Raw genomic sequence first — 20,419 nt, 5'->3', positions numbered from 1 at the left:
CCTCTGAGCCACAATACCAGCCCCCCAGCCCTTTTTTAAAAAAATATTTATTTTTTAGTTGTAATTGGACATAATACCTTTATTTATTTATTTTTATGTGGTGCTAAGGGTCAAATCAGGGCCTCACACGTGCTAGGTGAGCGCTCTACCGCTGAGCCACAACCCCAGCCCCATCCCCTTTTGTTTTTTATTTTGAGACACAGTCTGAGTTGCTGAGGATCTCCCTAAGCTTCTGAGACTGGCCTCAAACTTGCAGTCCTCCTGTCTCAGGCTTCTGAGTCACTGGGATTAGAGGCATGCAACACCACACCTGGCTCTGATAACAGTTTTGTAGTCCAGTTATGGTTAGAATCTTTATTTTATTTCACTCTTTTATTCAACAAATATTTGTTGAAGACCACCATTTGGCAATACAGCAGAAAACCACATGGACAAAAATTTATGTCCTTATGGAGCTGAATTCTAGTTGGGGAGGGGCGTTAAAAATAATTATTTTATATGTGATGCTGAGGATTGAACACGTGCTAGGCGAGTGCTCTATCACTGAGTCACAACCCCAGCCCCTAATTATGGTATATTTGATGTTGAATAAGTGCTGTGAAAAAAATGAAGGAGGAATAGGGATTGTTATATGGAAGGACAGTGTTTCAGCTGTGTTTTAGATGGGATGACAAGGAAAGGTCTTTTGGAGAAGGGCTTCAAGACTTAATGGAAATGATCCATACAGGTAGATATCTAGGCAGAGTAAATAGTAATTGCACAGATTCCTTAGGTGGCGGTATGCTTGTGTGTTCAAGGAACAAAGAGACCATATGGTAGTACTCAGTGAGCCAGAAGTATAGTAGATTAGTTGGAGATGATGTCAGATGGAGATTTTATAGTGCCTGATGGACTACTGTAAGGACTTTAGCTTTTCTCCAATTGGGAATCCTTTATATAATAAGTTATAATATATTACTATACTATATAAGTCACCACTAATACCTAGTAATGAATGTCTTCTTTACTAAGTAATTATAAATACCAGCAATAGGGCAGGATCTTAGTTTTTAGTAATACTGTAATTTTATTGCTTAATTCATATTCTGTCCTGGTCTTGACCAGGGACTCAAATAATTCAGTCAGTCTCTGACAAAAGGAAAGTACAAAGTTTATTGGCCTAGATAAAGATTAAACCACGTCGGGTGCAGTGGTGCACACTTGTAATCCCAGCTGCTTGGAAGGCTGAGGCAGGAAGCTTGTGAGTTCAAAGCCAGCCCAGCAAAAGCAAGGTGCTAAACAAGTCAGTGAGACCCTATCTATAAATAAAATACAGGGCTGGGGATGTGGCTCAAGTGGTAGCGTGCTCGCCTGGCATTCGTGCAGCCCGGGTTCGATCCTCAGCACCACATACAAACAAAGATGTTGTGTCCGCCGAAAACTAAAAAAAATAAAAAATAAACATTAAAAAATTCTCTCTCACTCTCACTCTCTCGCTCTCTCTTTAATAAATAAATAAATACAAAATATGGCTGGGGATGTAGCTTGGCAGTGGTTGAGTGCCCCTAAATTCAATCCCCTGTACAAAAAAAAAGAAAGATTAAACTACTGAATGTAGTCTCATCGGAAATTTACTCAGATAAATTCAGTTCACTAATTTCAGAAAGTTAATTAAAAGTTTCAGAAATGTTAATTAAACAAGTTGTGTGCATTGAGTCTTTTTCTTAATAAAACCCTGTATGATGACAGTGTGGTGGCACAAGTGTGTGCCAGAGTCTCGGGTTGCTGAAGCAGGAAGATCACAAGTTCCAAAGCCAGTGTCAGCAACTTAGTGAGGCCCTAAGCAATTTGGTGAGACCCTGTCTCAAAAATATAATAAAAGGGGTGGAGATGTGGCTCAGTTGTTGGGCACCTTTGGGTTCAATGCATGGTACAAACAAAACAAAACCCTGCATGACACATGCCTGTAATCCTAGCAACTCTGAAGGCTGAGGCAGGAGGATTGCAAGTTTGAGATGAGCATTAGCAATTTAGCGAGATCCTGTCTCAAAATAAAAAATAAAAAGGGCTGGAGATGTAACTCAGTGTGAAGCACCCCTGGGTTCAGTCCCCAGTACCAAATAAAATGAAATAAGACCCTCTAAAGTTATTGAGTTTCTTTAAACAGGGAAGAAAATCAGCTTGGAAAAGCTGTGCGTTTTGAGTAATTAACATTAAATTTATAGTAATGTTTTTTCAAATTTAAGGTATAATTGAAAGATCTATTTTTTCCATGTACCACAAAGGAAAAAAAATACTAGTTAAATTGTAATTGTCATCAAATGAAAGACATTCCTATTTCAGATATTAAAATACAAAAGGCATCAATAGTTGATGAAATAAAGCACATTGACTTTCATTGAAGTTTTGTGCTAATATAGGGGTGATTTCATTTTAGAGACTTGCTTTTCCATTATAAATATTAGTTGTTAGAAATAGGAATTTAAAAAACTTAATGTATGCAAAGCATATCTTACTGTCAAACAAAATAATCCTTTATGTCTACTTTTCTGTATACTCAGGATATGGGAAATAATCATTTGGGAGTGTAAAGAATAAGTAGGAACTGACTGTAAGAAGGTGCAATATCAGAATGTACACGTTAGCTGGTGTTTTGAATTTATTATGAAATGTAAATGAAAGACATCAGAAACTCACTATCACCATTTAGCATCATGCAGAATTGCCCCAAAATATCAGCACGTGTGGTACATGTATACTTTCTTGAGATCAGTTCTAGAACTAAGTTGTAAAAGAACGAAAAAGACAAATAGTAGATTCAATGTCTGTTAAAGTGATATGCAAGTAGATAACATGCTTTAATAAGGCATACAAGAGAAAAAAATATACAAGTGACAGAAGATTTAAGAGTAATGAAAGAGAAGCATAAAACTTAAAAGGAGCATAAGGGTACTTTCTGGGAGTGATGTTTCAATTGTATGTAACCTATATGTTTATTAAAACTTCAAATTTATATAATTAAAGTCTGCATTTTATTGCATTTAAATTATACCTAAAAAAATAGAATCTGGGACCATAGTGTTAAGTGTCTAACACTGGGGATATTTTATATAGATAAAAGTTATAATAAAAAAGTTATCAAAAGGAAAAGGTACTGTATTTCGTATGGAAGAGAAATATAACTTGAAGTAATCTTAAATTAGAAGAATAACTGGCAGCCACTCAGATGTAAAAATCCCTGATGGGTGTATTTTCATCTGACAGAACAGTAGTAAAAATCAAATGAAAATTGTACTCATAAACATGAAATCTGGCAAATCTATTTGATATAATCATTAAAAAGAAAATGTTACCAGTTTTGACACACCATGAAGACATAGAAAATGCTGAAACATCTCTGCCAGTGTTTCCAACTACAGATTTTTAAGGCCCTTTACTCTAGGTTTTGTATTTTTTTTTTAGTTGGATCATTTTACTTATTTATTTATACGCAGTGCTGATAATTGAACACTGTGCCTCACACATGCTAGGCAAGCACTCTACTGCCAAGCTATAACCCCAACCCAGGTTTTGTATTTTTAATAAGTGTCAGGTTAAGTTGTGTTTGGGAAATGCTAGACTAGGCAATGAAAACATAAAGAAGTGGAGAAATGCCAACAGTGTTGTTATTCCAGAAACTATATGATAAATGCACTAGTGTCCTGTAGCTGTTTAACAAATTACCACAAACTTGGTGGCTTAAAACAATGGAAATTTATTCACTCACAATTCTGGGGGCTAGAAGTAAGAAATTAGTCACTGAGCTGAAATCAAGGTGTCCTCCAGAGGTGGAAGCGAAGAATTTGCTGCTTCTTTGAGCTTCTAGTGGTTGCCAGAAATCTGATTTGTAGTACATTACTTTTAATCTCTGCTTCTAGTTGTTAATTATTGAAGTTATCGTGTGTGACAAATTTCTCTTTGCCTCCCATTTATAAAAGAATATGTGATTGCATTTAAGGTCTAACTAGATAAAACAGCATAGTCTCCCTGTGTCAAAACCTTAATTGGGGCTGGGGATGTGGCTCAAGCAGTAGCGCGCTTGCTTGGCATGCGTGCGGCCCGGGTTCAATCCTCAGCACCATATACAAACAAAGATGTTGTGTCCACCGAAAACTAAAAAATATTAAAAAATTCTCTCTCTCTCTCTTAAAAACAAAACCAAAAAACCTTAATTGACCTAGTGGCTGGGGAGGCTGAGGCAGGAGGATCAGAAGTTCAAAGCCAGCCTCAGCAAAAGTGAGGCACTAAGCAACTCAGTGAGACCTTCTCTCTAAATAAAATACAAAATAGGGCTGGGGATGTGGTTCAGTGGTTGATTGCCCCTGAGTTCAATCCCTGGTATTAAAAAAAAACAAAAACAAACAAACAAAAAAAAAAACTTAAATCACATCTGCAAAGTCCTTTTTTGCCATACAGGGTAACATTACTCAGCCTAGCACAGTAAATACCTAAAAAGTGGCCTAGAAATGAGGTTTAATAAAAAGGAAACAGATTTCTTTTTTTTTTTTTTTTTAAATACCTTTATTTTATTTATTTATTTATTTTTTTTATGTGGTTCCCCGGGAATCGACCCCAGTGCCTAGCGCATGCTAGGCAAGTGCTCTACCACTGAGCCACAACCCCGGGCCCCTGGAAACAGATTTCTTAAACTAGAACTAAGATAAAGGGTTGAGGAAGAGGTTGAAAAGGACAATATGAATACCTGATAAAACTAAATAGAAAAAAAAAAAACAAGGAACAAATTACTCTCAAATGTTTCTAATATTGAAGGGGTAACAAGATAGTTGGAAAGTGAAAAAGAAACGTTTAATTTATTATTTATCAGATAATGAGCTACATGTAGCATTGAGAACAATAATGATTTTTTTAGAACATGTTGTTTTTATGTGTAAGTTTACAGTATCAGTTGTGGGGTGTGTGTGTGTAGGGAATTGAATCCAAGACCTGAGCTATATCAACTGAGCTATATTCCTAGCCCTACAGTATGAACTTTGAATGATATGTTTGCTTATTGAAGTTTAACTTATTAAAGTTATCAATAAAGTTTTTATTAAAGGCCATCATATGGGACCGGGGATGTGGCTCAAGCGGGCTCGCCTGGCATGCATGCGGCCCGGGTTCTATCCTCAGTACCACATACAATCAAAGATGTTGTGTCCGCCGAAAATTTAAAAATAAGTATTAAAAAAATTCTCTCTCTCTCTCTCTCTCTTTTTAAAAAAAGGCTATCATATATAGTATCACAGCAACTTACAATAATTTATTTCTTTTGTGAATTTTAATTTGTATTTTATGTAATAGCACTTATTTATGTTTTATTAATTTTTTTGGTGTTACTGGGAATTAAAACATGGTGCTCTGCCATTGAGCTAGATTTTTAGCCCCTTTTCTTATTTTTAATTTTACAATAGGGTCTTGCTGAGGCTGGCCTCAAAACTTGCCATCCTTCTGCCTCATCCTGTTGAGTTGTTGGGATTATTACTTATTTTTAAAAAGCATGTTACATGGGCTGGGGTTGTGGCTCAGTGATAGAGCATTTGCCTAGCATGTGTGAGGCACTGAGTTCGAGTCTCAGCATCACATATAAATAAATGAATAAAATAAAGTTCCATCAACATCTAAAACATATTTTTTAAAAAGCATTTCATGTAAGAACCAGTTGCAAAATTAAATGAGTATAAGTTACTTTTTAAGCCATATTTAAATAAGGAATTTTATGAAATTAATATATATTTTTTGAGATGGAGTCTCTCCATGTTATCCAGACTGGGTTCAAACTTGTGATCTCCGCATTCAGCCTCCTGAGTAGCTAGAATTACAGGTTTTGTGCCACTATGCCCAGCTCAAATTAATTGTTTTAGATTTCTGATACAAAGACTTTTTTCCCTATTTATAATAGGAATACATGCAACATTGTGGAAAATTGGGAGAATAGAGAATATATAGAGAAAATCTGCTTTTTCACAATTTTGGTGTATTTTTTGTAAGTCTCTTTGAGATAGTGGGTGACTGATCTTGAACTCCTAGGTTCAGATGATCCTCTTGCTTCAGCTTCCCATCTGCTGGGACTATAAGCATGTACCACCTTGCCCAACTATTGTATGCATTTAAAATAAATAAATAAGAGCAATGTGCATTAACAGTTTTTCTTCTAACATTTTTTTTTTTCACTTACATTGTAATTAAAATTTGAGAAGCTAGTAGCTAGATGAGATTACCAAGTCCTGGGTTTTACAACTAGAATATTTGAAACAGGCTAGTTAATTAGACTTTATATATTTTATATCTTGTAGCTGGCTAAGATTTTATTTTGTTTTTTTAGTGTATTTGACTCTTGTTAAGTCTCTACCCAAACATATTACAATACTTTTTGTTAAAGAGTAAACATGAATGAAATTTAAGAATTATAAGTAGAATTATGGTATTGTAGGGACTGGGGATATAGCTCAGTGGTAGAATACTTGCCTAGCATGCATAAGGCCCTGAGTTCAATCCCCAACACCTCAAAAAAACAAGTAAGTGTAAAAGTTATCTTAGATAGGCAAATGAAAACTCTAAATAGGGAACTTACCCAATACTTCAAATGCACTGTAGCTTATAGCTTTATTATTGAATATTTACTATGTTAGTATTTTTCATAGTACTTTACATATATTATATATAATATATTTAATAGTTTTATTATGTATTTTTAAACAGTAAGGAATATAGTAAGCAGTAAGAGTTAAAATTGTTCATCATTCTTTTTATTATTTTTCTTTTATTATATTCCTTAAGTTTAGAACACTTGAAATTTAATGGACCATCTTCTAGAAAATGGTTTTCTTTTATTAATTAATTTATTTTTAATTGGTTCTTTTTAGTTTTACAAGACATAATCCATTTTGATATAATTATAAATTATAATTATAAATAATTATTAGAATACATCTTGTTCAAATTCAGACTCCAGTATCTCTTCCTCCCCTTCTCTTTCCCCACCACTGTTCCTTTCCCTTTTTTGATCCTTTTGTCATTTACCTGTGGTTATTATTTTTTAAATTAATTTCTGTGGGTGTACATGATGGTGAGATTCACTGTGGTGTATTCATATGTACATAGGAAAGTTATGTCAGATTCATCCCACCCTCTTTCCTTTTCCCATCCTTCCTCTCTTCCCTTCATTCCTCTTTGTCTACTCCAGTGAACTTCTATCCCTACCCCTTTAGCTTCCACATATCAGAGAAAATATTTGGTTTCTTAGGATTACTTAACATGATAATTGCTAGATCCATCCCTTTACTGGCAAATGCCATAATTTCATTCTTTATGTCTGAGCAATACTCCATTATGTGTGTGTGTGTGTGTGTGTATCACATTTTATTTATCCAGTCATCTGTTAGAGGGCACCTATGTTGGCTGTATCACTTAGCTATTGTGAATTATGCTGCTATAAACATTGATGTGGCTGCATCACTTTAGGATGCTGATTTTAAATCCTTTGGATATTTACCGAGGAGTGGAATACTGAATCAAATGGTTCCATTCCTGGTTTTTTGAAGAATCCCCATACTGCTTTCCAGAGTGATTGTACCAATTTATAGTCCCACCAAGAATGTATGAGTGTACCCTTTGGAAAATAGTTTTTTCTTTTGGGGTGAAACTATGATGGATCATGGTTAGTTTAGCGACTCAATGCAATGCAGAGTTTAGTTGAATGGTGTAGAATGAAAATACCATTTACCTAAAACACCTGCCTCTAACTATGTATGTAGATAAAATGAGCTTTTATACTTTTTTATACTTGCGATTCTTTTGTGTGTATGTGTTTTTTTCCCCCCATTATCCTGTTGTCTGGAAGAAGAATAAAATTATATGAAAGCACACAGAATTTCTTTAAGATATTACTTATTTTCTTTTTCTAGCTTAAAGCAATAAATGTAGATCTTCAAAGTGATGCTGCGCTGCAAGTGGACATTTCCGATGCTCTTAGTGAGAGGGATAAAGTAAAATTCACTGTTCACACAAAAGTAAGTGGGATTTTTATATTTTATCTTTTGTTGTGTTAATGTTACTTATATAAGGGGGAGGACAAGGGGGAGATTATAAACTAAAATTGAATTCCATGCATGTATGAATTTGTTGGTTTGAACCCAACTTTAAAACCTATTAAAAAAAAAAAGAAAAAATATAATAATATGCCGATGTGAACTTGGAGTTTGAACTCAATTGAAAAGGGACATAGTTTACAATTTCTGCTATTTTAACAAAAGAAGTTTTATGGAAATTACTTTTGGGGAGTGGGTACTGGGGATTGAACTCAGTACTTTACATATGCTAGGCATGTGCTTCACCATGCGCTATATTCCAAACCTTTTAAAAATTTGGAGATGGAATCTCATAAAATTGTCTAGAATGGTCTAGAACTTGGGATTCTCCTGCCTTAGCCACCCTAGTAGTTAGGATTATAGGTGTGCACCACCACTCCTGTCAAGAAGTATACTTTTTACTTTTGTTTTCTGGTACTGGGGACTTAACCCAGGAGCACTTTACCACTGAGCTATATCTGAAGCCTTTTTTGAGTCCTTTTTGGTTTTTATTTTGAGACAGGGTCTTGCTAAGTTGCTGAGGTTGACCTCGAACTTGGGGTTCTCCTGTCTCAGCTTTCAGAGCCTCTGGCAATACAGGCAGGCACCCCCGCACTTGGTGAAATGCACTTTTATTTATTTATTATTATTTTTTAGTTGTTGATGGACCTTTATTTTATTTATTTGTATGTGGTGCTCTGAATTGAATCCAGTGCCTCACGTATGCTAGGCAAGTGCACTACCACTGAGCCCCACAACCCCAGCCCCGAAATGTACTTTTTTATTTTTTATTTTTATTTTTTTATTTTTTAATATTTATTTTTTTTAGTTCTTGGCGGACACAACATCTTTGTTTGTATGTGGTGCTGAGGATCGAACCCGGGCCGCATGTATGCCAGGCGAGCGCGCTACCGTTTGAGCCACATCCCCAGCCCCCTGAAATGTACTTTTTTAAAGATGAACATTTTAAGACATAATCATAGAGCCTACATATAATACAAATTTAATTATGTGTAGGTTTTTATCTATTTTTTAGTATAATTTTATTTTCAAATTTTGTTGTTGTTCCTTCAGTTAGATTGCTATCCTACACATTCTTTTTTTTTTTCCTTCTCTGGTAGTAGCAGTTAAATCCAGGATGTTTTACCACTGAGTCACATCCTGAGCCCTTTTTATTTTTTGATTTTGAGGGAAGGTCTCTTTTTTATTTTTTAAAAAATAAATAAAAACGTCTTGCTAAGTTATTCAGGCTGGTCTTGAACTTGTGATCCTGCTATCTTATCCTCCCAAGTAGCTGGGATAACATGTTTATACGATAGCACCTGGCTTCAAATTATCATTCTATTGCAGTTGGGCACATTATCAGATTGTAGATCTGTTTTTGTTTGTTTGAATAGTTGAGTTTTATAAATATCAATAGAATAATTTTTATTTTAGTTTTTATTCCCTTGTATCATCCCTTTCTTTCTCTTCCTTTTGTCCACCTTCCCTGTTCTGCTTGTTTTACCTCAGTAGGTAATTAATGGTAGCAGTATAAGATAATAACAGCCTGTCAACATTTCCCAAAGATCTGAGGATAAATTTGACTAAGTGTCTTGGAGTTTTCATACTAGAGTTTAATGTCACTGGTAGTCTTTCACATAAGACTAATTTTTATTTATTTTTGGTACTGAAATTGAACCCAGGGGTGCTTAACCATTAAGCCACATCCCCAGTCTTTTTTTTTTAATATGTTTATTTTATTTATTTATATGTGGTGCTGGGGATTGAACCCTGGGCCTCACATATGCCAAGTGAGCACTCTACCGCTAGCCACAACCCTACCCCCATAGCCTTTTTTTATATATTATTTTATTTTTGGTACCAGGGATTGAACTCAGGAGCACTCAACCACTAAGCCATATCCCCAGCCTTGTTTTGTATTTTATTTAGAGACAGGGTCTCACTGAGTTGCTTAGCACCTTGCTTTTGCTGAGGCTGGCTTTAACTGTGATCCTCCTGTCTCAGCCTCCCAAGCTGGTGTGTGCACTAGGCCCGACTGTATTATTTTATTCTTTTGAGACCGGATCTTGCTAAATTGCTTAGGGCTTCACCAAGTTTCTGTGGCTCGCTTTGAACTTGTTATCCCAGCCTCCCAAGTTGCTAGGATTATAGGTGTGCTCCACTGTGCCCAGCTAAGACTGATTTTTAAAGAATTGAGATGTATTGTTTATCAAAAGTTGTTAGTGTAATTTTGACTTTTATTCAAAAAGAATCTGTCTTTGCAGAGTTCATTGCCAAATTTTAAACAGAACGAGTTTTCTGTTGTTCGACAACATGAAGAATTTATCTGGCTTCATGATTCCTTCGTTGAAAATGAAGACTATGCAGGATATATTGTAAGTATTGAGGTTTTATTTAAATCCCATTTTTAAGAGCATTTTGTATACTCTTCTCTATTGCAGTCTTTTAGCATTTTTAGTAAATGATAAGATTTTTTATTTTTTATTATTTTATTTTATTTATTTGGGGGACAGGGATACTGGTGATGAACCCTGGGGCACTGAGCTCTATTTCCAGCCCTTTTTATTTTTCTTTTATTTTGAGACAGGTTCTCACTAAGTTGTCCAAATTGACTCTGAACTTGGCATCCTCCTGCCTTAGCTTCCTGAGTTGCTGGCATTACATTCATGTGCCCCTGTGCCTAGCACTGATGTGATTTTTAAAAATTTCCCAGTTTTGTTACAAAACTGGGTTACCATCTTTTATCTTGAGTTGTCCTGTTTGGATCTGTGGGAATATGTTATGCTTCCTCATTTAAACTTAGATTCTTTCTGTTAGAAATGAAATGAGTTTGTCCTAGAAATTAATTAAGGGATTTTATAAATCATACTGGCTTTGAACCCTTAAGTGGATAGGTATTTACTTTTGGAAGCCTCCTTAAGGTGTTATCATCAATAAACAATGGTTATTATGCCTCAGCTTTTGACCACACTTAGATTTGTGAAATTTAATTTGATTAGATTTTTTTCTAAAATCATTGTGACCCGATTCCATCTCTGTTCTTGGAACCACCACTCATTTTCAGTCATTTGTTCCTTTTAATACCTTAGATTTTGGTGAATGACCAGTATACATTTTTCTTTTCTCATTCTAGTTCTACCTTTTCCCCCTACCTTCTTGTGTGATGGTACGTTTTTCTTTTTTTCTTCCATAGGCTCTTCAAAGACTAAGACTTATTTATTTATCTTTATATACCTGTTGCACAGCATTATGCCTAGTATGTATATACTAGATGCTTGGAGAATGTGTGTTGAACTGTACTTGATAACTTTCTGACCCTAGGTGTAATCTTTTATTTTTTGGGTTACCAGAGATTGAACTCGGGGCACTCAACCACTGAGCCACATCCGTAGCCCTATTTTGTATTTTATTAGAGACAGGGTTTCACTGAGTTGCTTAGCGCCTCACTAAATTGCTGAGGTTGGCTTTGAACTTGTGGTCATCCTGCCTCCACCTCCCAAGCAGCTGTGATTACAGGCGTGTGCCACCACGCCCAGCCAAGGTGTAATCTTTTTCATGTAGGTCTTTGTTTTGTTTTTTTAGCAGTGCTGGGGAGCAAACCCAGGGCCTCATGCATGCTAGTCAAATGTTCTACCACTGAGCTATATCCCCAGCCTTTATAGCAGTTCTCAATTTAACTTTTCTTCCACTTCCTTTCTTTAGCTTTTCATCATTGTGCCCTTAATTGTTATTTGTCGGCCATTCCTCTTAAGATAATTTTTTTTTATATCTTTACCTTGAGTGGTATATCTCTTCTAGACCTTACATGTTTTTAAAGGTTTTTACATTACATGTTTTACCTTATTCATCTGCTTCACCTATGGATAAATAGAATGAGTTTAGTCATTAATTTATCTTATTAATTTTTTTCTTTTTTTTTGTTATTTTTAGTTTGTTAGCTTTTTAAAAGAATCTTTTTGCTTCTGGTAAATTCCTCTAATCCAGAATCCTTTTAAACATTTCCTGCTGGATAATATTTTTAGTATTTGTTAATTTAGAAAATACATGTAGTATAAAACTACTACGAACCCATTAATTAAAAAACTTAATTGAGGGCTGGGGTTTTGGCTCAGCAGTAGAGTGCTCCCCTAGCATGTGTGAGGCCCTGGGTTCGATCCTCAGCACCACATAAAAAATAAATAAATAGGGCTGGGATTGTGGCTCAGTGGCAGAGCGCTTGTCCCGTATGTGTGAGGCACTGGGTTAAATTCTCAGCACCGTGTATCAATAAATAAAATAAAGGTCCATAGACAATTAAAAAAAAAAAAAAATATATATATATATATATATATATATATATAAAATAAATAAATAAAATATATATATAAATAAGTAAAATAAAGGTATTGTCCAACTACAACTAAAAAATAAATATTAAAAAAAAAAGAGGCTGGGGATGTGGCTCAAGCGGTGGCGCGCTCGCCTGACATGCGTGCGGCCTGGGTTCAATCCTCAGCACTACATACAAACAAAGATGTTGTGTCCACCAAAAACTAGAAAATAAATATTAAAAAATTCTCTCTCTCTTAAAAAAAAAAAGAAACTTAATTGAGGGGCTGGGGTTGTGGCTCAGTGGTAGAGTGCTCACCTAGCCGTGTGTGAGGCACTGGGTTCTATCCTCAGCACCACATAAAGATAAATAAATAAAGGTATTGTGTCCATCTACAAAACTTAATTGAAATGCTGGGAATTGATATTGGCCAAGTTATATTGTTATATTGTAAATTGTGTGCATGTATGAATATGTAATAACCAATCCCATCAATAAGTACAATTATAATGGACCAGTTTTTTTAAATTAAATTTTTTTTTATTTATATGTGACAGCAGAATGCATTGCAATTCATATTACACATATAAAGCACAATTTTTCATCTCTGGTTGTATACAAAGTATACTCACACCAATTTATGTCTTCATACATGTACTTTGGATAATAATGTCCATCACATTCCACCATCATTTCTAACCCCATGCCCACTCCCTTCCCCTCCCACTCCTTTGTCCTATCTAGAGTTTGTCTATTCCTCCCATGCTCTGCCTCCCTACCCCACTATGACTCAGCCTCCTTGTATCAGAGAAAACATTCGGCATTGTTTTTTTGGGATTGGCTAACTTCACTTAGCACTGTCTTCTCTAACTCCATCTATTTACCTACATATGCCATGATTTTATTTTCTTTTATTGCTGAGTAATATTCCATTGTGTATATATGTCACATTTTTTCTTTATCCATTCATCTGTTGAAGGGCATCTAGGTTGGTTCCACAGTTTAGCTATTGTGAATTGTGCTGCTATAAACATTGATGTGCCTGTGTCCCTGTAGTATGCTGTTTTTAAGTCCTTTGGGTATAGACTGAGGACAGGGATAGCTGGGTCAAATAGTGGTTCCATTCCCAATTTTCCAAGAAATCTCCATACTTCTTTCCATATTGGCTGCACCAATTTGCAGTCCCACCAGCAGTGTATGATTGTAACTTTTTCCCCACATCCTTGCCAACACTTATTGTTGTTTGTATTCATTTTAATGGACCAATTTTTTAAAAGTGGGGAAAAACCAACAAAAAATAAAAATCATATTTGTATTTAATCATGCCTTTACAAAAATGGCATATATATTTACTGTATACATTTATTCAGTCTGTAGTCAGAGCTTAGAGCACATAGGAATTTGAGGATTCTGGGTTGCTGTGTAGGAGTCTGCAGATGGAAGTTTGAGAACAATTGTAAAACCAGAAAGTAGTGTTATGCTATATTTCGTTTTTGGTGTAAAGGACTTCAAGGATCTTAATTTCTAAAATTAGTGAAGCTCTGGAAGCACAGCATGGTGGTACAGACCTGTAATCCTAGCTACTCGGGAGCTGAGGCAGAGAGATTACAAATTAGAGGCCAGCAACAACCTGTCCCAATAAAAATAAGAAAGATTGGGGATGTAGCTTAGTGCTTTGCCTAGCAAGTGTGAGACTCTGGGCTCAATTCCAGTACTACAAAAACAAACAAAATCCCTGAAAACTAATGAAGTTCTCCAATCTGAATGTGATAGTTTACAGTGTTCAGTTCATTCAGGATACCTTTAAGTTTCCCAGACACCGTCTTATGGTGGTAGTGGTACAGTGTGGAAAGAAATGATAGTCCCTTAAAGTAAGTGATTTACTTTTATTATAGATTCCACCAGCACCACCAAGACCTGATTTTGATGCTTCAAGGGAAAAACTACAGAAGCTTGGAGAAGGAGAAGGGTCAATGACAAAGGAAGAATTCACAAAGATGAAACAGGAACTGGAAGCGTATGTGATATTTTCTGTTGTTGTTTTGTTAGTTGTGTTTGTTAATGCCTTTTTTTGTGCTGATAGTCCATTCTTTTAATCATTTACCATTGTGACTCTGAAAGATGCAAGTTTAAGTCACACAACTAGTGTCAATGATCATGATCAGAGCCTACGGGAAAATTATAGAATCATTGTCTCCCTTGTAAAATTACTGTTTTAAATAAACTCTGGAAATTATAAACAGAGGATCCAAAAGCTTGTAAACAATAGTAGAAAGGGAACATGATGTTTTAAAGCAGAATGTATATCTTTTTTCACAAGGCCATAGTCATTTCCAATCTGGTTCTCTTTTTTTCAACTTGTGTATAATACTAAAACTTCTGTTTCTCATAGAAAGTGTTGAGCACTTTCTTCTTCTTCTTCTTTTTTTTTTTTTTGACATGTAATAGTTTTCTTCTCCTTTTCTCTGCCTTTGACTTCTGACCAAAAGGAAAAGAATAGAAGCAAAGGAACCAGAGAATAGTTTAGAATTGTTTTTCATTAACTATTGGTTCTATATACACTATTAATGTGTTAAGTCCTTGGAAAATTGTGATAGTTTAAATTTCATTTTTAGCTTATTTGCTAAAAATACAGTTTTTCCCCTTTTATTGAACATTTATGCTTTGGAGTTTCTAAATTATTTCTATTTTGAGAGTTGTACAAGGAAATAATTGTCCTTGCTTTATTGTCACTTCCATATCTTTTTTTTATGGTCATTTCTCTTCTTGCATTTCTTTTTCTTCTCTTCCACTGAGTTTCAGTTTTCAAGCATATATTTATAGAGCTACTAGACTCCTCTTCAGAATAGCTACATAAACTCTTTTGAAAAGAAAAATTATCCAAATAGATCTTCTTTGTCAAAGTATAAAGTGACAGATATTTTAATTATTCTGTCAGTATGGGTGCAAGCAATAATCTGATAGCAAACATTTTTAAAGTTTATAAGATTGAAAACTGAAAATTAGGAAAGCATAATAATATTGGAGAATCTGTGATTTTCCAGTGGCCCTGATCATGATTCTTTTGTGGTCTGGTTAGGGGTTGGATAACAGAACCTTGGGTTTATTCTACTGCTACCTCCATCCTCTGCATCCTTCTTTTTTGTCTTCACTGAATGACTACCCTCACAGAGATCAAACTTCTCCCAACATTGATCCTGCTGGTTTGCTGGTATGTAAAACTTATCCTTCTTGCACGTAGTTGAAGCAAGAATATTGGGCTTTTTGAGTGTTTTCCTTCCCTCAAACTGACGTGTATTACTATATGTTCACTAGGATTCATTGATGGTGATATTAAAATCTCTTAAACAGATTTCTTCAGTGTAATGGCAAAAACCAGTCTATGGTGTGTTTCTTGTGTGTTTGGGTCATTAGATGAAAATAATGATTAACATTGAAAATATGCTGAGGTTTGGATTTTGGTATGTTTTGTACTAAGGTATTTAAAATTAAAATCAGTAGTAAAAATTGAAACCTAAGGTTATATCATAATTTCTCTGGAGGTAAAAATAAACACCCCCATAGACCTTTAACATCAACTTGCATAGTGAGAAAAGTTTGTAAAATTTAAAAATATTAACATTTAGATATAATAAATACTATTAACCAGCATGAAGTCTTTTTTAGGGCTGTGTTTTATATATTTAATTAACAGTTCAATTAAAACCTTTGTTTACATGAATTGTATTTTGTATTCATGATTTTGCTTTTAGAATAATCCAAAGTATTTCCTGAAAAAATTTATTGCAGATGACTTTCTAGTTGATAGTTTTTTGCCTTTAATTTTGTGTGTTGTTCTAGTGAATATTTGGCAATATTCAAGAAGACAGTTGCAATGCATGAAGTGTTCCTATGTCGTGTGGCAGCACATCCTATTTTGAGAAAAGATCTAAATTTCCATGTCTTCTTGGAATATAATCAAGATGTGAGTATCAAGTTGATGAATGCAGTAGTTCAGGTTTTTTAAAGAGTCATTAGAAAAGGTGGGAAGTAGTTAGTATAAAGCCTTTTTAAGAATGTTTTTATTTTTTTAAAAAAGTTTAAAGGGGCACATTTTCAGTAATACTGAAATATTTCATTAATTGAGTGGATTAATTAAAGAAATGGTGGTAAATCATGTTCTATTCTGAGCACCTATAATCCAAAACTATAAAATCCAAAACTTTCTGAGAACCAACTTGATGCTCAGTTTTGGAGCATTTTATATTTCTGGATTAAGTCTGCTCAGTTGGTAAAATCTGTGCAAATATTCCCAAATTCAAAAAACTCCAAAATCTGAAACGCTGTGTTTCCAAGTATTTTGATAAAAGTCACCCTGTACTTTTATCAAGTTGATACTGATATTTCATCCTGAATAGTGAACTTAAGAAATAAAGTGGGCTGGAGATGTAGCTTAGTAGTAGAGCACTTGCTTAACATGCCGGAGGCCCTGAGTTCAATCCTCATTATCTCACACACACACGGAAGATAGAATAGGGTTATCAAATTGATTAATGTTTTTAAATTTGAATTTGGGCCTTCTGAAGCTTTGTGGAGAATTCCAGGGAGGTTCTTGAGCTAAAAAATTCTAGATTATGGCTGGACATGGTGGTGCATACCTGTAATTCCAGTGACTTGAGAGGGTGATGCAGAAGGATCATAAGTTCAAGACCAGCCTCAGCAACTTAGTGAGTCCCTAAGCAATTTAGCAAAACCCTGTCTCAAAATAAAAAAATAGAAAAGGGCTGGTTATGTAACTCAGTGATAAAGTGGGTTCAATCCCCACTACCAAAAAAAAAAAAAAAAAAAAAAGTGCTAGATTGCTTTGGGTAAATCACTGACTCCTGATCTATTTAACTGACATTCTTTAGTGCTGATGGCTTCTAATGTTTCTCACTCCCTTCTTGCTTCCCTGCCTAAAAATTACTAATGGCAAAAAGAAAATTAGGTGACTGAGCATTAAAGGTTTTTTTTTCTAAGAGGAGGAAAATTTATTTGGCTCATGGTTTCAGTCTGTGGTTGGTTGGTATCATTGCGTTGGGAATGAATGGAGGCACAGCATTATTGTGGAAGGGCATGCAAGGGAAAGTTACTTACTTTATGGCAGCTGGGAAGCAGAGCAAGCTAAAGATTTCTTTATTCATAGTGCTGGCAAAATTTTATTTTAGTAGATAGTTGATACTTGTCATAGAACTTATATTTAGATGACAAGACTAATTCATAGCTTTTATGGAAAACATGTAGGATAGTGCTTAATTTGATTACAAGTTAACATCAGGATTAAAGAATTTTGCGAATATAAGCTTATTTTTCTGGTTTGGTTTTAGTAAATATAAATTATACATTAAGTTCAAGGCTACACTCAGCAATTTAGTGAAACCCTGTCTCAATAAATAAATAAATAAAGTCTAGGGATGTAGCTTGATGGTGAAGCATCTCTGGGTGCTTTCAGAAAGCTTCGGGGTTCATACATTTTCTTACACCAAAGCAAATTTATTTATTATTTTTTCCTTATAAACAAGCATTTAAACAAACATGCCAGGCATAGTGATGCATGCCAATAATCCCAACTACCCAAGAGGTTGAGGCTGAGGATTTTGAGTTTAAGGTCAGCCTGGCAATTTAGTGAGACCTTGCTTAAAAAATGTATTTGTGTGTGTGTGTGCACGTGTGCGCATGCACGTGTGCATATATATACACACATATGTATATATATATATGTATACGTATGTGTATGTGTGTGTGTATATTGGCACATACACACTTAGTAAGGAGGATGATATATTCTAATAACCCCTTTTTTAAAATTTTTTTTTAGTTGTAGTTGGACATGGTACCTTTATTTTATTCATACTTTTTTTTTTTTTAATGTGCTGAGGATTGAATCTAGTGCCTCACACATGCTAGGTGAGTGCTCTACCACTGAGCCAGAACCCCAGCCCCATAAAAACTCTTTTAATATCAGCAAGTGGTGTTTTGGAGAAAGCCTAAAAAGATGGACTGGAGCTTAGTGCGATGGTGCATGCCTGTAATCCCAGCAACTCTGGAGGCTGAAACAGGAGGATTGCAAGTTTCAGGCCAGCCTCAGCAATTTAGTGAGGCTCAAAGCAACTTAGCAAGACCCTGTCTTAAAATAAAAAATAAAAATGGCTGGGAATGTAGCTTAGTAGCAAAGTGCCTGTAGGTTCAATCCTACCACTTGACCTCACCCCAGAAAAAAAGCACTGGAAAATGTTCTTTAATTGTTTACAGAGTGGACAGATGAACAGTTGAAGTATCACAGGGCCATGGGACTTAGGGGGAGACCTAGAAAGCCTTGTTCTTGTATTTAATTGAGAAAGGGCCACTGTTATGAGAAATAATAGCCTTTAATTTGCTTTACTTATCCAGTGGGGAATAGTCTTGAGTCTGTTTAACAACAGATTTTTTTTTTTTTTTTAATTGTATCAGGGATTGACCCCAGGGACACTTAACCACTGAGCAACATCCCCATTCCTTTTTATTTTTTATTTTGAGACAGGGTCTCCCTAAGTTGCTTAGGGCCTAGCTAAATTGCTGAGGCTGGATTTGAATCTGTGATCCTCTGCCTCAGCTTCTTGAGCTGCTGGGTTACATGTATGGGCCACCAAGCTGGGCTGGATATTTATTTATTTATTTATTTTTGGGTAGTGCTGGGAACCTAGGACTTTATGCATGGTAGGTAAGTGCTCTGTCACTGAGCTAAGTCCCCAGCCAACAGAGCATAATATATTTAATCCCCTAACTTCCATTAAATAAACTACCTCAATCAGTAGGCACACATAGGATCTTTTCATTGCCTTAGTATTACAGACTCTGAACAGACTTTTGTCTGTTCTCTTCTTCCTATTTCCATTACTCATTCATACATCAAGACCATTGACTTCATTTTGACTCTTGTTAGCAGTTCTCCTGTGTACCTTTCTCTCATCTAGAGTACTTTCCCTATCATTTATAACAAACTTCCATCTTTTCATTTTCTGTAATAGCGAATTTCAACTCACATCAGTTTCTCTTGATCAGATGATAACCTTGGTTTCAGGAAAGTGGAAAACAATCAGAAATCAAATTCCTAAACTTCGTATGTTCCCCATAATGATCAACCACCTTGGCAGCCACACTCATTTATTAACTTTTATATTTTATTTTTGCTTCTTATTTTCTAGTTATCTTTTATATCTTTTTCCTGCCTAACTTGCCTGGCTAGAATTTCTAGGACATTGTTAAATGAAGTGGCGAAAGCAAGACATCCTTTCCTTTTTTCTGATGTTAAGGGGAAAGCATTCACCCTTGCACCCTTAAAGATGATGTTAGTTGTGGACTCTTTTTTTTTTTTTAGTTGTAGATGGACACAATATCTTTGTTTTATTTGTTTATTTTTTATATGGTGCTGAGGATCAAGCCTAGTGCCTCACGCATGTGAAGCAAGTGCTCAACCACTGAGCTACAACCCCAGCCCAGTTGTGGACTTTTTATAGATGTTCTCTGTCAGCTTGAAGAACAATTCAGTCTTAGTGTATGATAACTGGCCCCAGTGTGTCATGGGAGAAAGAGGCAGACAGATCTAGGATTGCAGAATGCAATTTTAGAGGTCTTGCTAAAAGTGTGGTTCAAGGTAGCAACATGACCAGTTGGATCCACACAATTTGGGTTAGAAGGATATGTGTATATATAAGTTAGGACAAAAGTGACTTCATCTTAGCTAGAATATACCTCTTTAATCTTAAGCTCTAATATTAAAGAGTCAGGCACATTCCTTAGAGCCAGAGTCTAGTCATAAGGTTCCATATAGCCCTCAGCCAACTAGGGTTACTCCGGATCAGTTATGGTAGTTATTACTCAAGATGTCTAAGTCTTGTGGGCATTGAAGTCATGGCAATGTGTAAGGAAATTAGATGGTGTGTTGCTTTATAGGGCACCTTGATGCAGCAAGCACTAGGAGTCAAAAAGAGTTAGCTGCTTCTCACTTTTACTCTTGGATGACCAT

General features: G+C 35.3%; 1 protein-coding gene across 2 annotated transcripts in view; it reads left to right on the top strand.

Annotated features, from left to right (window-relative positions):
* Snx6 (sorting nexin 6) overlaps positions 1-20,419 on the top strand; it is a 61,663-nt gene that overhangs the window by 6,807 nt on the left and 34,437 nt on the right. For both annotated transcript variants that reach the window (XM_027929547.2, XM_027929546.2), the window contains exons 3-6: positions 7,923-8,027; positions 10,352-10,462; positions 14,292-14,413; positions 16,237-16,360. In XM_027929547.2, coding sequence (XP_027785348.1) covers positions 7,923-8,027; positions 10,352-10,462; positions 14,292-14,413; positions 16,237-16,360 — 462 coding nt within the window. The remainder of the gene's footprint in view (positions 1-7,922; positions 8,028-10,351; positions 10,463-14,291; positions 14,414-16,236; positions 16,361-20,419) is intronic.

This window comes from Marmota flaviventris, chromosome 2 (genome assembly GCF_047511675.1).
Source record: "Marmota flaviventris isolate mMarFla1 chromosome 2, mMarFla1.hap1, whole genome shotgun sequence".
Classification (NCBI taxonomy): Eukaryota; Metazoa; Chordata; class Mammalia; order Rodentia; family Sciuridae; genus Marmota; species Marmota flaviventris.
The sequence above is the reverse complement of the archived record's forward strand: the minus strand, read 5'-3'. Positions and strand labels throughout refer to the sequence as shown.